The following is a 16,346-nucleotide window of genomic DNA, read 5'->3' as shown; positions in this document are numbered from 1 at the left end:
GAGACACTGTGAGCTTAATTAAACTATATATGTCTCTCTGATCATGAGACATGGCCTATAGAAATTAAACACACCACATGTCTCATGTTCATTTCTTTCAGTATTTTTACTGTACAGAGATTCATTATTAATCATTCATATCCATATTTATATGATTTATGTGGCTTGACACCAGCTTTATTAGGGGTTGATATATACCAGTCCATCGATTCAATAATCAAAACCGTCGGGATTTTTTTGTTCTATATAGACCGGTATCCGCCCTTATAAATCATGCATATTCGTGTGTAGTTCAATCTTAAGGCCCTTTGGGTGAAAATGCGTCCACCTCTCGGAAAAAGCAGAAGATACATCGTTTATTAGCCACTTGTTTGCCGGTGATGACCAGATAATGCGTCACATACCCAACAGTACATTTCTTTGATTATTCATGAGCGTGCATCATACCAACAGCCTCTAGAAAAAATCCATTTGATGACACAACTAACCAATCTCGATCGATTATAATCTCAAAATTAATATGAAAGAGATCTATGCATTTATCATGATGATGCCTGTTTCCAAATTTACATTGATGAACTACCCTGATTTTGGATTTTACATGCAAATAGTAAAATCTTAATTGCACACCATTTACTTTCGTGGTCCTTATGTGTTCTATATATATATGCTTGATGATAAATTATGACCGACGATAAAGACGTTGTATGGACATTACTGAATTACGAACAAGTTAAACTCACATCACCTAGACATTATGATTCTGCTGCATTCTATCAGGTGCATGGTAAACTGTAGATGTGGCCCAAAACTACTGCGTGTATGTTTCGTCGGCGACCGCCCAAAGAAAAAAACGTCGGCAAAGAAAAGAAAACGTGGATGGACTTGTTAATTTATCGACATTCCTCGTTGAATCTCTTGTACTGTCAAAGATGTTGTTATTCCTTCTTGTATTCTTATCCTTTCTGGCAGCGGTTTTGTGTCAAATTGCTTTCCATTAGCTGGACAAAAACAAGTAATGAGACAAACAATATATCTACCGATGGTTTTCAACCAATTGGAACTATTTCAAAGTCCCATAGACATCAAGATCCAAAAGAAACTAAAATCTTTATATTGAGATTTGGGGGTTCTAGATCACGACTCTTCTTACTTATTACCATGATGCGTATTAGAGGTTCAATTTTTATGGGTCATTTTTGTTAATGAGGAAGGACCCTTTCGCATGTTCTCACATAATTTCACGCGTTGGAAGTTAATTTTCTGAGCAAAAACCAAACAATAACGGATTTGAAACTAATATTCTGAAAATATGTTGCTCTTACAAAGTTCTATGTTCCTACCGAAAATGAGTATATTCTGAAACATGTAACACCGCCATCTACTACTTTGAAAATGAACCGTTAAAAACATGGAGAAAAACTGCTTATTCTTTATCGATGAAGAGAAAGAAAAATATAAACCTCGATGAACAGGTGGATATCTAACACATCCATCGACTAAACAATCAAAATCTTGCGCCTTATAGACACTCAAATATATCCAAAATTCGAACTAAAAAAAACAACAACGAAAAAAAGAAAAACTAAAATAGAATACAACGAAAATTTGTAGGCCACTCAAAACACTGTATACAAAAATGCGATAGAAATACGAAGATTTGTAGGCCACTTAAAACACCAAATACGGACAATTTGTTCCAACGAAATGCGTGTTTTATCACTAAAAACAGCAGAATGCATGAGCAACAGTGTGCACCACCCCAATAAAAAACATAAACAAATACATCGATAAAAAAAAAAAACTAAATAAAACGAATAAGAAAATAGTGTATGTAAGTCAAAATAGCAAAAGCAGGAAATAATTTAACAAAAACAAGTCAGAAAAAATAAATAAACAAAATTCTTCATGGAAGAATAGATAATTTTCCATTACTGCAGACAGTGTGAGCAGAGAGTATTGGAAGATTCTTACGACGATGACACACCCACACAACAACCTAGAAAATTAGAAACAATAAAAATAAATAAAATGATTTTCATTCATTCCGCCCACCTTCTTATTTATGTTTCCATGGTCGCTTTCTGATCACCATAACGTGTGCATGCACCACGCTCTGGGTTTGGATCTCATAAGTTAATTTATATTACCTAGTATAACAGTATGGGTGATCTGATGCATCCATTGCTGAATTGTGAGCATCACTACTACAATGCAATAATGGCGGCATCCAATGGCAGGTACAAGTAGTACTGGTGGTAGGTCAGTCCGGTCGATGACCATGGTAAATTTGGTGGTGATGGGAGTAAAAGAACAGCGATGAAGAGGATACTCACGCAACACCGGCTGCGTTGGTTCGGGCATCTCCAACGGAGACCACCTGAGGTCACGGTACGAGTAGGACGCATCGGACGAGCCGAAGGGAGAATGAAGAAACGAGGACGACCGAAATTAACCTGGGATGAACTGATTAAACGGGATCTCAAGGACCGAGGCTTGGAGAGAGAATTGGCGCTCGACAGAACAGCGTGGAAGGCAGCGATCCACGTGAAAGAGGTATGTACTTGAGGTGCATGGCTAGACCCTTCTCTACCTTTTGATTTTTTGTTAGAGGCTTTCTCTCTTAGTAGGACTGTGCAAACCGTGAACCAGTAAACCTCCTTGGCAGAATTGTGAAAGGGGGAATCCCTCAGTAGCTCTGCAGCTCGCAGGATCGTGAAGGGGAATCACCCTGTAGCCCTGTAACCGTGACATGGAGTACGTGGACCCATCACCTAAATGGTCGCGAATGCGTAATCCCATGAAGGTGATGGACTATTATCACCCTCTGTACCAAAACCGAACAAGACATGGAATGCGTCAAGGATTTCCCTACCCACGGATGGGTTGCGTCGCGACGTGCTGGCAACCTGTGTAAAAACTTCGCGGCATATATGGAGAGACCTATCGTTACGTGATACTATCTCTGCTCAACCTGGTACTTGCTAGGACAAGAGCTTTGTTTTTGGTTTTGGTTTTGGGAATAAAAGAATCAAAAACAAATACTAGTTGAGTTAGTATTTCGTTATCTGACTATTTTTTTTTTCTTTTAATGGTTTACCTAGTGAAGGTGTTTCCTTTGCTTTGCTTACAAAATAGGGTATTTTCTGCAGTGAAAAAGAAAACAAGTAAATTAGGTTAGGCAGGTAATTAATGTGCACTAAGCACTAGAAATAGACAATTAGCTAAGGGTCAACGAACTAATAACGCGGGGTTAATTTCAATGACCCACTATAATCTCATGTTCAATACTTTTTCATTTTAAAATTTACCACTTGTGGAAATTACTGCGTTGTACAAAGGTTAGCAACTAATATCAAGTGTATCTAGAATTCCCTGTGAGATCTAGTTCTTTGTCTTGCTATCCAAATTACCAGCTAATTTTGATGTCATGAATCATTAGATTCCGAATTGGTTTTCAAAATTTTCCACACTAGGCGAAGTTACTTTTAGATAACCATTCACCCGTTAATATTCTTTGACTTTTGGAAGTTAAAAAAACAAGAAGTCAACTTCTTGGATATCGAATTTCAAAACTAACTTTCTGTAAAACAAAATAGTTCAACTTCTTCTTTTTTATTGATCGGTAAATTTTTCTGGTGCTGACGAATTTCAATCTCAGATTACTGGTATCATCATCCAATGACTTTACCATTATACTACAATGACACCGGTAAAATAATACAGTTCTAGTGACTTTTGACTTCTGTTTTGGTGCCGGCAATATAGTTCGACTTCCAATTTTTGATTCTGATATCCAAATGTCGATGTTAATAAATTTTAGTTCTAGTGATTGTTTTTCCTAGAATATTGTTTTTCCTAAAATGTTCCATATTAAGGTGAGCTAGAGAAAGGTGAATCTATGCATAATTCTCTTTTAGTCACTTCACTCTCTCAACTTGCAGGGGATACATATGATATCACAATCTTGAACTTTATTAAATCAACTAATCAACTTTCAAGCCCTTAATAATTTTAATCAATTAACAAAACAAAGAATCTAATAAATCAAAAAAAATGTCGATTTCCAGCTATGATGATGGATTTAAACCCTTTTTCGAACCCCACCCTCCTTCTCCCATTGAACTTGACTTTCTCCACATTCTCATTCTTCTCATGGATTCACACATCAGTTCCCACAGTGGAGTGGAGTCTCCATTTGGACTCACTCAAGGTCGACCCAACGAGTGAGGCTGGCTGGCTGCTAACCTTCAACCTTCTATATGATCACAGGAAGACTTCACGGAGAGAAAACACCGACACGTTAGGCAGCCTGCATGGTCCACCGACAAACGCGTGGGGTCCACATCCACATCTGCTTCGAATATTTATTTCTTTTAGGTATTTAGTGATTGTCGAATATACCCTCCTTTGCTTCTTCTCCGGTTTTTGGTTCTCCTCCTCTATGTTCACATGTGAATTTAGAGGGAGATTGTTGATAAAGATCAGTCATGTTATGATTTTCTCCCAATTATTTGGTAAATGAAAATGAAAGATGTAAAGCCTTATCCAAGTCATAATCAAATTCCGGTAAAAGACATATGTCACTCTCCTAAAAAGAGGTAAAGCTTTAGGTTAGGGTTGATTTTCACGGTTCAAACGATAATTTGGTAAGCATTTATGTTACATCTGACCCTTGTTATTAAAATGCAAGTAATTTAGAGTAGAAAATGCTTTTTGTATTGCATTTTAATTTCGCTTATATTTACTAAACGATGTGGTTTTAAATATGTGAATGATAAAATTACGGAAGTCTTAAATGCAGAATGTTAACATTGTATATGTGCATTTGAATTACTAAAAATGCACACATCGGTGCTTCTAAATTTCTTGTCTTTTCTTTGTTGAAGAAAATCGTACTGAAATTTGTCGTGGGGTGAATTTAAAATTAGTAAAACTTTTAGGGTTCTAGTTTAATAATAAGAAACTTCTTAACCTTAACTAATCACCTTAGTCAATCCCGAGTTTGTTGCAAGTAAATATATTCCGTTATTTGGTTAACAGAAGCCGAACACTCTGATATTCCAACAGCCAAATCTACTAGGTGTCGCCTCCTTATTAGCTAGATTATCTCCCCACTGCTAAATCACCTCATTAATTTCACTTCCCAATAACAAAAAAATTAATCACTGCTGTAACTTTAAAATGATTCGCTACTTCTAGGAGTATCAAGGTTGAGTAATCCAGTAAGACCGACCCTTACAGCTAATGCAGTACCTTAAATCCATAGGGTCATAAAGACCATTTATACACGTGTACGGTTGATGTTCAACCAAAGTACATTAAATAGATAAAGTAAGATCCACAGAATTACAGTTAAGAGCTTTAGCTTTTCAGATAGCGTGTTTATTAAGGCGATCTCACGTTTCCGACTGTGTTAATTTTTTTCATTCATTTCACTTCCATTTATTAAGTAAAAAAATGGAGGTACCTTCATATAGTTTCTGATAAATCAATCAACTCAATCTCAAACCCACCCTTCCTCTATAAAAACGCGTTCTTTTCAGCTCAGAGAAAACAAAGAAGACAAAGAAGATGATGATGATGATGGTGAGGCAGTACTAGTGAAAATAGTCACGAAAATCAATCAAATGATGTAAGGGAGTTTCATAAAATCAGGAAGAAATTTTTCAAGGGATTTTTTGTCATTGTCTATTTCAAAGGTAAAATATTTTTAATTTGATTTTGATTTTCATTAATGGTTTTTGTTGCTACTCAAATGACTGTGTCAGTTAGAAGTGTGATAAGCTAAAACCCAAAATACTCCACCTCCCTCGGCCTGTCAATCTCATAGTCAAAGGCTGGATGGATATGGATTTGGTTTCTTATATAAAATAAAAATCTGGGTTTTCATTAATTTGTCAATTTACTTACTCTCTGGGTTTTAAGTTTTAAGGAGATAGCTACTTAACTCAACTTACTCTCTGCTACTGAAAAAAGAAAAAAGCTTTCATTTTTATGGGTTTTTGGGGTTTCCAACTTGAAATTAATTGAATGGGTTGATTTAATTTACTTGGGGTGGTAGATTTTGATGTTTTAAATCTGGGTTTCTGTGATTATATACTGTTACATCTGTGAGTCTTTTTTTTCCGAAGACAAGCAAGAAAGACAATAGGGTACAGTGTTGTGTGTGATTTAAAAGGTAATAGTACTAGGGAGGAATAATTTACAATGTTCATTTCAATCACAATTCATGTTTTTGATTTTGTATTTTATTAATTTCTCGGATCTAATTTTGGATTCAGTACTTGCAGAGTCACGGATCTTGCTTAAAGATTATCCAAACTTTTGTTAGTATTAGCTGTATTTATTCGTTTTAGATAGTGATGAACTGATGATTGTGTTTGTGTGTATTTTTGTAGAGTGAAGAATGTCGAGACCACTTCACCGAGGAGTATCGGGTGGTGGCCGGAATGCTGAGTGTTGTGATTACACATGGGATTCACAAATGAAAGATAAAACAGATAAAGAAGATGTAGAGAAAAGGCATTCACAAGATCACATGTCTTTATCTTCGCGTTGCCTAATTGGTTTGGTATTTCCTGATAATTCAACATCGAAATGTGGTAGCTTAGGAGGAGAAAATGGGTTTGGATCAGATCCTTTTAATATGGGGAATTCAAGGAATCGGCAGAATTTGACGATGAGTTTTCTCAAATTTAGTTTAATTCTTATTGTTATTCTTGCACTTTCTGGTTCTCTTTGGTGGACTATTGCTCTATCGAATTCTACCAGAGGTAATATCTTTAGAGGTTACAGACGGCTTCAGGATCAACTCATTACTGATTTATTGGATATTGGAGAGCTCTCCATGGGTTCAGCGAGGTTAAAAGAGGTTGATTTCTGCTTTGAAGAGTCTGAGAATATCGTTCCGTGTTTTTTCAATGTTTCGAGTGATCTAGCCGTGGAGTCTTCTAAGGGAGATGCTGTTGAGCGTCAGTGTGAATATGGGTCAAATCAGAATTGCTTGGTGCATCCACCTAAGAACTACAGAATTCCTCTTAGGTGGCCTACTGGAAGAGATGTTATTTGGGTTGCCAATGTTAAAATCACTGCACAACAAGTTCTTTCCTCTGGAAGTTTCACAAAGAGGTTCGTAGCAAAAAAATTCTTCATTTTTAATTCAATGGGTTTGTCTGTTTTGACAATTGTTTGATGAAATTCTTCAATTTCACAGGATGATGATGTTAGACGAAGATCAGATATCCTTCCGTTCTGACTCTAGTATGTTTGATGGAGTTGAAGATTATTCGCATCAAATTGCTGAAATGATTGGGCTCAGAAATGAGTCTAATTTTATTCAGGCCGGGGTAAGTGGAATTTCACACTATTTTTATCCATTTTCTCCTCCCTAAATGCTTGAAATTAGTTTTTACTGGAACCAATCAAGTACAACTTTGCTAGGAACAGATTTCCCTGAAATCAGTAGTCAGTTAAAGATACTTTAGTGGATGCCATGATTTTCTCCCATGTCATCACAGAACAAATTTCAAAAGCAGTATGGAATTTTGTTGGGACCATGTTGTTTTCATGTTCTTTTCTGTGCATGTTCTGACTCAGCTTTGTTACGAGTTTGCTGACTCAAAAAGAAATACCTTCAAAGTATTGTTTGCATAATGCCATGTGGCTTACTTGGTACCAGTTCTGGTGCCTCGTGACTGACTAGCATTCATGATATCAGCAACCATTTGCTACAGCTTATTCTACCCATTTAGACCAATTCTGGATCACATTGTACCTGCGTGTGTTGTTCAATATGATACTGACCTTGCTCACTTAGGCCAAAAGTTCGGCTATTGGAACATGTGCTTGTGTTATTTGACCTTTATCTCTTAAGCTCTTGATATCTAAATTTGCACTCTAATATGCAGGTCAGAACTGTTTTGGATATAGGGTGTGGATACGGTAGTTTTGGAGCACATCTCTACTCGAAACAACTAATTACCATGTGTGTTGCAAATTATGAGACTTCGGGCAGTCAAGTTCAGCTAACTCTTGAAAGAGGTCTTCCTGCTATGATTGGTTCTTTCACTACAAAGCAATTGCCTTACCCCTCTCTTTCTTTTGATATGTTGCACTGTGCAAGATGCGGAATCGACTGGGATCAGAAAGGTACTTTTGGATACATTGTTTATATGAATTTATTAGTTGGCCAGTTCAAATTGAAACAATTTTGGTTTTTGATCACCAAAATTCCTGTTTTGAAAAACATTGCAGAGTTTAGTATAGCTAATATCCTTAATAATATTTATATGTGTAATATGAAATGCGCCATTATGCTTATAAACTTACCAAATGAGGAGTCAATGTACTTTTTATAAGTTCAGATAAACAGAGGAAGAGTATGTCGTTCGAATAAACATATATAAAGCTCACTTGTCATGTGACAAGACTTGTCTCTGTATTGGAAATATGAAATTTTAACTTTCTTTCTTTCTATTTATTTTTTGCAGAGGGTATTTACTTGGTTGAAGCTGATAGAGTTTTGAGGCCTGGTGGATATTTTGTATGGACTTCACCTATAACTAATGCTCAAAGGTCAATACGTAATAAAGAGAAACAGAAGAGATGGGCATTTATTCAAAGTTTTGCAGAAAATCTTTGCTGGGAAATGCTGTCACAACAAGATGAAACTGTTGTATGGAAAAAGACTAGTAAAAAGGACTGCTATTCTTCTCGGTAAGCAATAACTTAAACCACCACTCGGAAACGTAAATTGGTAGAGCTTTATTTATGGGATTACTTCAACAGTTCCTCACATAGTTTCTCATTTGTCTATGTTTCTAGGAAGTCCGGGCCTTCTATTTGCAGTATGGGACATGATGTTGAATCTCCATATTATCGAAGACTCGAGCCGTGCATTGGAGGAACTCGAAGCCGCCGATGGATTCCCATTGAAGAACGGACAACTTGGCCTTCAAGGGCAACATTGAACTCGACCGAACTTAATATTCACGGTAACTTTGTTGCTTAATCTCGTTACAATCATTTGCCTAAACCTGAAGATAGATTGTTACCTACAATAGTTGATAACAAATACATTCACCTACCATGATTACTCTTCTACTTATCTAACTAAAGATTCAATGTCTGTCAGGTGTACATCCAGAAGAATTTTCTGAAGATTTGCTAAATTGGAATTCAGCTGTTCGAAATTATTGGTCCCTCCTCTCACCCCAGATATTTTCAGATCATCCAAAGAGACCTGGCGATGAGGATCCGTCTCCACCTTATAACATGCTCAGAAATGTGCTAGATATGAATGCTCGGTTTGGTGGTTTAAATTCTGCTTTACTTGAAGCTGGGAAAACTGCTTGGGTAATGAATGTTATCCCTACAAGTGGTCCAAACCATCTTCCTCTTATCCTTGACAGGGGATTGGTTGGTGTCTTACATGACTGGTAAGCATGAATGTCAGAAATTTAGTTGTCACACTGAATAGAAAAATCCTAGGAGAAAAAACAAAAAGTAATAACACAATCTTTTCTGGGTCCTGTGAATTTATTTTGTTTAATCAAACATTGACATTCACGGGATTGTGATCAATTATTAAACAGATGATTCTAGCTTTTACTGATTCCTTTTCTGCTGTTCATATGTGGAGCCAAAATGTGATCTGATTCTGTTGACTTCTCGTGTGAACGACTTGCCATAGGGATTAACTGAAGTAACTGAATTTTTCAAAGCATTCTTATAGTCTATATTTGGATGTCTTGATTCAGGTGTGAAGCATTTCCAACATACCCAAGAACTTACGATATGGTGCACGCAAAGGGTTTGCTGTCATTGGAAGCAAGTCAGAAACGTAGGTGCACCACACTTGATCTGTTTACAGAGATTGATCGGCTTCTGCGTCCTGAGGTAACTATTCCAATAGCCTTTTCTCCTTTCTTGCATAGTCATTGTACAGCAGTGCGTCATTTTTACGAGGAAATGCTCACACAGCGAATGCATTTGAAACCTGTAATTTTTGTTCTTTAGAGTGTAAATTTTAACGAAGTCTTGCGTTGTGGTAATTCCAGGGCTGGGTTATTCTCCATGACAAGACGAGTCTCATCCATACAGCCAGAGCACTTGCTACAAGGTTAAGATGGGAAGCGCGGGTCATAGAGATTGAAAGCAACAGTGAGGAGAAACTCCTTGTTTGCCAAAAACCTTTCTTCAAGAGACCGTGAAAACAATAGAAAATCCAAGAACAAACTTTGGACAAGTACATAATTTTTTTGGAAGATTCATTTTAGGCTTTCTGGATCGAGGTTTGTTAGATATAGTAACAATTAAGGATCTGCCACTGAAAGAAGAGGATACTGAGAGTTTTTTGAAGTTATCTCAAAAAGAAAATGAGAAACAAAAGAGAGAATTACATTTGTGAAAATGAATCACAAAATACCTGTGAGCAATGGCCGCAAGGTGTTCATAGGGTCGCTGTAATTAGCAAAAAAATTATTCAGAAATTAGGATAGATTTTCATTATTTTTTCTTCTTATTCTTCTAATGCTTATGTTTCAATACAACAATACGTTCACGATTATTTAAATTGTTATGAATATTACAATAATAAACAAGTTTATGCTTGATGCAGTAGCAAAATCTCAGTGTTGGCTGATCTTTGCAGCAAAGTTCAGTTGGTCATAATGCTTCTTCTTCTTTTCTATCTTTGGAAAAGAAGTTCACAAAACACCCATCCAATGCTGAACCCAGAACTGCAAAACTCCTGCCCCGGAAACCACCTCAAGGTGTTCATTCACAGACAGTCCCTCACCAGCATACTGTGAAGCGCCATCTAGATTAGTTCTCCTGTAAACTGTTAGAAAAAAGTTTGTGTCATTCATGAAACTTCAAAGAGATTGGCCATTGTTTACCACTAGCAAACTAATCAGAGCTAAAAGAAAAATGACACAATTGATTCCTTAATCATTTCTAATTACATATCCAAATCGAAGTTAAAGATACTAGTACTACTAGCCAAAATGTCTGTCTAATCAGATTGTTCCATCATCATCCTTTACAAGTAATTCATTTTTAGGGCTAAAATTTCAACAAATAAACACCAATTACATCTTCTTCCTTGGGGTAATACTAATTATTCATCATCTACATCTCTTTTGGCAACCAAACATAAGAAGAACAAGAAGCATTTCTAGGATTATTAACGTATCTTCCATGCTTCTGGATATTCTGAATCCTAAATTTGTCACCATCTTTCACTCCAGTTTGTTTCTCAGCCTTTGATTTCATCTTCCTATTATTAACATTCACATCCCCAATTCGTTTCTCAATTTCCTCCTCCACTTTTTGATTCATCTCAAACTTCTTATCACCAACCTCTAATTTTCTTTGCCTTCTAGTCTTGAATCCACTGGGTTTTGTATCAGGAGGAATTAATTTTTCTTCATCAACACTATTAACATTAAGATCCCCAATTTTTCTCTCAATTTCCCCCTCCACCACTTTTTGATTCATCTCAATCTTCTTATCAGCAATCCCTTTAGCCTCAAAATTTCTTTGCCTTCTAGTCCTGGATCCACTGGGCTTTGTATTTTCTTTTTCAATTTCAATTGATTTGGTCTCTGATTCTAGGGTTTGAGATTCCAATTCTAGGGTTTCTTTCTCATAATCCTTCTTCTTCTTCTTCTTTCCCCACTTCTTTTTCTTTTTCTTCCCCTCTTCCAGATTTTCATCCTCTTTGGATTCAGCAACAATCTCTTGTTCTTGTTTATCACCAATCACTTGATCATCATCATCATCAGGATATTTCTTCTTTCCCTTTCCCCATCTCCTATTTTTTTTCTTCCCCTCCTTTTCCAGATGTTCATCCTTGATTTCTGCTACTTCAGCAACAATCTCTTTTTTGATCTCTTCTTCTTGTCTATCACCAATCACTTGATTAACACCATCATCATCATCATCATCAGCAGCAGCATATTTCTTGAAACCATTTCTTCTTGTTCTAGAAGGTTCACCACAGAGAAGTGTTCTAGTTCTGAGAATCTGATCTCTTCTAATAATCTCTCTTCTCAATCTATCTTCTTCTTCCCTTTCTCTCTTCATCTTTTCCTCTTCCTCCTTCTGCCTCTTCTCTTCATCATCTTTCAATTTCTTCAATCTCTCCTCTTCATCTTCTTTCAATTTCCTCAGTCTCTCCTCTTCTTCAAGCCTAAACCTGTATTCAGCTTCAGCCTCCTCTCTGATTTTGAGTTCTAACTCAGCTTTCTCCTTCTCTCTCAACTCTTTTAAATGCCTCAGACTTACATAGTTTGGTGGTAACACAATCTTCGTCTTCCAATCCATCTTTCTTCTTTGATTTATTAAATCTCCATTAACAAGAAACTCTGCGAGCTCTGAAAGCTATTTTTCTTTATAAAAAAAAAGGGTTTTAAAGAAAGAGAGAGAGTAAAAAGTAAGAAGTAAATACCCTTGGTGGAAAGTGGAAAGCCGATGGGTAATTAAAATTGACCGTTTACTTCCTCAAATGGGCTATTCCATCCAATGACGCATTGCTAGCTAAGACTTCCATTTTTATTTGCTTTTTTTGAATTTTCTTTGAGAATTTTTGAGAAGAATGTTAGGAATTAGGAAAGATGCTGCTTTTGGAGTTTTGGTGGGTGTTTTCACTTTGCAGTTGCACACCACTTATTATTCACCTAGATGACAAGGACAAAATTGAAGTCAAGTGGTACAGAGCAACCCAAAAACCGTGAGGTCCTTCCGTAGGTCATAGTTCCCAACTGAAGGCAGGTCTGGGGTGTTTACTTTGTAACAGGGAACTACAAAGGCTCATAGGGGCAATGAGGATAGTTGTTTGTCTAAGCAGGCAGAACTACTGGCCCTGACTTCCCTTGGCAACAACTGGCCATGCTGGACGCCGTTTGAAAAAATAAATTACGCTAGTAAACAACAAACAGGTTCATTTTCAAATACATGCTAGAGAAATAGCGGACCGCACCAATGGTGCAAGTTTATGTTATAAAAGATGCTAGAGTATGCTGGGGGACCAAATGGCTTCGCATGTTCAGCTGTTGCTAGAGATAACAATAGGCCTTTCAGAGGCTGTAAAACTGAAGCTTTCACTTTCGGAATTCCTTTAGAAGCTGAAGCCTGCTGAGCACTCATTGCTTTGGAGCTAGCTGTAGAAGATGGAGGGGTTCACTAATATCATTGTGGCAAGTGATGCTCTGGGAGTAATAAACATTCTGAAGAAAAATAGCCCCGACTTCCCTTGGCAACTGAAAAATCAGATTAACAGGATCAGAGAATTGCTCCATACTTCCGAAAGGAAGACATTGAGTTTGTTCATGTATTTGCTCTAAAGAGTAATATGATCTTAATGGTCATAGAGTTCTAAAATGTAAATGTACAAAGAGGTATAGTTCGAAATTCAAATTGACTGTATCCAGATTCGTTGAATATCAGATGGTGCAATCTTGTAAGTGTTCCTTCTAGCAAAATATTTGCATCTGAAGATTTGGCTCAAGTGGTCTTCAAGCACTCCTGCCATAGCTTGAACAGATGATCCATTTGTGAACAGTGGCCGACAAACAACTGGAATCCCTGCAACTTAAGTATGATTCAGCATTAGCAAATTTGGATACTCGTGTTAAGTGTCCTTACATAATAAAAGTGGGAGGATTCATTAATTGGTGGCAACCTTCCCATAGGTTTAGGTTGGCTTGTTACTGAAAATGGATTGACAATTGCGCAAAATTGAATCTTGACCTGGAAGTTGAATTATTTAACCAGTATTGGTGTAACATTATGCTCTAAATATAACACATTTATAACACGCATTATCTAACACTTGCACACAAAACTCCCTAACTTATTCACTTCAACCAAAGTTATTCCTAATTATGAAACCACCAAATTGTCATACATTTATGTGAAAATAAAATGTTTAGAAAGGAAAAGTGAAACTGGTGGGATGATTTTTATCATGTAATCATTCTTGAGTTGGATGATGATAATGGCGGATCTGAAGGAGTGGAGAATTCATCCCCCCCAGTTACCTTTAGATCCTGACCAACACCCCACTGACTTGACTAGCACAGCAAGCCAAGGGCTCTCAATTTCTTTTGCTATGCAGGTGAACTTGTTGTCACATGACATAAGATCCGAAACTGTGTAGCATTTTCCCGCACCTGACTGGAGTCCTCCTTTTGTGAGTTAAGGTTCTTAGTTACCACTTACCAGATGGTATGTGCCCTCTATCCCCCCTTTGTTTGCAATTAGTGTCTGAAGCAACATAATTTATGCCAGGCCTAACCTAAAAGATAGCACACTATAACAAAGGGAAAAAAATCAATCCCAGCAACACCTTAATAGTTTCAAACTCTCAAAATGACATTGAGTTACGTAAACGGGATTATAGGTTGCAGAATCCAATTTATTTTACCGCTACTAGTTATATTAGTTGAAACTTAAAAGGACCGATAACTGCAGCTTACTTATATCAGCATAGGTATAAATCATCAAAATCTGGTTTATTTTTTAATTGGAGGAATTCAGTGGACAAGCTGTCATCCAATTTACCTAATGTTAATAAGGAAATCGCAAGCGTTCCCGTAGCTCCTGGAGTACGTATTGCCTCCTGCACATATAACATTTATGATGAAAGTATTGTCATGTAACGTAAAGGTTGAATGAGATGAAAATACATCTTATCCAACACATTCAAGGAGTTTACTAATGTTAAGCAACTGCACCTTTGGCGTAACCGTTTCAACATTCCAACTTTACTACCAACTGTCTCCTTCCTGTTTAGCAGATTCAAATAACGTCTTAGATCTGCATCTGTTATCTTTTTAAGATGTAGGAGCTTTCCGGATTCTGCACAAGCAAATAAACAATTGAGTAAAATTTCATCAGCAAATTCACATTACAACTACTAATGCGAAAATAACAAATTCGTCCTATCGTAGAGTGGATTTGGTCCACCAGAATTCCTTTGTGCATCCATAATGCCTTGACGAACCCTATAATCTTCTGAAACGGATACAAACTTGAGTATGAAACTCTAAAAACCCCCAAAAAATGATTAATTACCAAGCCAATTTGATTACCTTAGGTTTTTTGAAGTAAATTGATTTGCGTAAATGAGATTTAATTTCTTTCAGCTTCTGCTCCGACTCCAGTTGTGTTTCTCTGACTACAAATGCGAAGAACAAGTATTAGCAATTCTTCGATTATTAAGAATTAGATTCAAATGCAGTCTAAAAAGAAAAATTAAAGCTTACGATAATCGAGAAAACGATGATAAACAGGATAATTCCAGGTTCAGAGGTTCTTGAAACTAATCTGTATTGAATAACTGAATCAATGTCGAAACCCTTGAGAATTTTCAGAATAATCTCTACTGGGAGACTGTCCAGATTTCCCATCAAATTCTTCTTTTGTTGAAGAAGAAACAAAGATCTAGCTAAGCCAATTACAAATTCAGCTCTAGGGTTTTAGAGGCTGAAAACCGCGGTGGAGAAAGAATAACCGACGAATCTCTGAAGGCTGAGCCGGCAGGAAGTTACCTGGAAGGAATACATCAACCCATTTTGCTCCGAAAATGCAACCAAGGTATTGATGTTTAGGAAACCTGTTTTGAATTTTTTTTTTTTTTTGAACATACTTACTCATTATCCCAACTACAGTGGGTTATAAGGGCTGTCTAAATGGTTGTGTAATTACCTATATATCCTTAGACATTTAAACTACTAAAGTGACCTTATCCTTAAAAACCTAAAATCAAAAAACAAAATCACATTCGAACTTAAACTTATTCTCTTCTGCTCTAGATTTAAAATCAAAAATTGAAATCGACATTTTTTTCATTGCCATAATTAATTACCGATTTATGAAAATTTGACCGTCTATTAAACATAGATATAAGATAACTCGCACAAAGAAAGCATCACTAGGTAGGCGTTCAAATTCTTCTGCTAATCCGTTAATTGAAGAACAAAAAGAAATTGAGGTGTTGAAACTGAAACTCAACCAAGTGAAGAACAGTTCGACTTAAAATTGGGATGAACTAGCAGCCGAACTTCACTCTGTTCGTCACCCTGAAGGTGATTAAGAACAGTTCAGCTGGTATGCTTATTTCAATTATCAGCCGAACCTAGTTTAATATATTTAGCGAACTACAGTTTGTCTGATTCGATAATATGAAAATAGAGCCGAGCCATACAATAAGGTATACGGTTATTTTTCTCAGGTTCGGATGATTCGAAAATCTATTAGTATTAGCCGAACCTTATGAATACAAAGAATAAACTTAAGGTTCGGATATCTATTAAACGAGTTCGAATGAGCCGAACCAT

The 16,346-nt window shown here is 36.6% G+C and overlaps 2 protein-coding genes across 5 annotated transcripts; one reads left to right on the top strand and one right to left on the bottom strand.

The window, feature by feature from the left end:
* The first annotated feature begins 5,457 nt into the window (after positions 1–5,457).
* On the top strand, positions 5,458–10,629 carry LOC113336100 (probable pectin methyltransferase QUA2). 2 transcript variants are annotated; one of them, XM_026582091.1, is made up of 9 exons: positions 5,458–5,702; positions 6,402–7,131; positions 7,217–7,349; positions 7,911–8,151; positions 8,493–8,718; positions 8,827–8,996; positions 9,137–9,440; positions 9,762–9,900; positions 10,062–10,629. In XM_026582091.1, the coding sequence occupies exons 2-9, from the start codon at positions 6,410–6,412 to the stop codon at positions 10,212–10,214; spliced, it is 2,088 nt and encodes a 695-aa protein (XP_026437876.1). In that variant the 5' UTR covers positions 5,458–5,702; positions 6,402–6,409; the 3' UTR covers positions 10,215–10,629. The 2 variants fall into 2 exon arrangements, with proteins under 2 accessions (XP_026437876.1, XP_026437877.1); XM_026582092.1 differs by lacking the exon at positions 5,458–5,702 and adding an exon at positions 5,844–6,181.
* Positions 10,630–10,922: 293 nt separating this feature from the next.
* On the bottom strand, positions 10,923–15,604 carry LOC113336101 (trichohyalin-like). 3 transcript variants are annotated; one of them, XM_026582094.1, is made up of 5 exons: positions 15,273–15,604; positions 15,099–15,184; positions 14,742–14,865; positions 14,569–14,626; positions 10,923–14,317 (listed from the first exon to the last, which is right to left on the bottom strand). In XM_026582094.1, exon 5 carries the CDS (start codon positions 12,328–12,330, stop codon positions 11,134–11,136), a length of 1,197 nt encoding a protein of 398 aa, XP_026437879.1. In that variant the 5' UTR covers positions 12,331–14,317; positions 14,569–14,626; positions 14,742–14,865; positions 15,099–15,184; positions 15,273–15,604; the 3' UTR covers positions 10,923–11,133. The 3 variants fall into 3 exon arrangements, with proteins under 3 accessions (XP_026437879.1, XP_026437880.1, XP_026437878.1); XM_026582095.1 differs by having other exon boundaries at positions 10,923–13,596; XM_026582093.1 differs by having other exon boundaries at positions 10,923–13,590.
* Between the last annotated feature and the right edge of the window lie 742 nt (positions 15,605–16,346).

Source organism: Papaver somniferum, unplaced genomic scaffold (genome assembly GCF_003573695.1).
Source record: "Papaver somniferum cultivar HN1 unplaced genomic scaffold, ASM357369v1 unplaced-scaffold_150, whole genome shotgun sequence".
NCBI classification, from domain to species: Eukaryota; Viridiplantae; Streptophyta; class Magnoliopsida; order Ranunculales; family Papaveraceae; genus Papaver; species Papaver somniferum.
This window is presented reverse-complemented; position numbering and strand designations above follow the sequence as displayed.

Coding starts and splice junctions, on each gene's coding strand:
- LOC113336100 (XM_026582091.1), top strand. CDS start 6,410: ATGTCGAGACCACTTCACCGAGGAGTATCGGGTGGTGGCCGGAATGCT. Junction 7,350..7,910: donor CTAATTTTATTCAGGCCGGG/GTAAGTGGAATT, acceptor TCTAATATGCAG/GTCAGAACTGTTTTGGATAT. Junction 8,152..8,492: donor AATCGACTGGGATCAGAAAG/GTACTTTTGGAT, acceptor TATTTTTTGCAG/AGGGTATTTACTTGGTTGAA.
- LOC113336101 (XM_026582094.1), bottom strand. CDS start 12,330: ATGGATTGGAAGACGAAGATTGTGTTACCACCAAACTATGTAAGTCTG.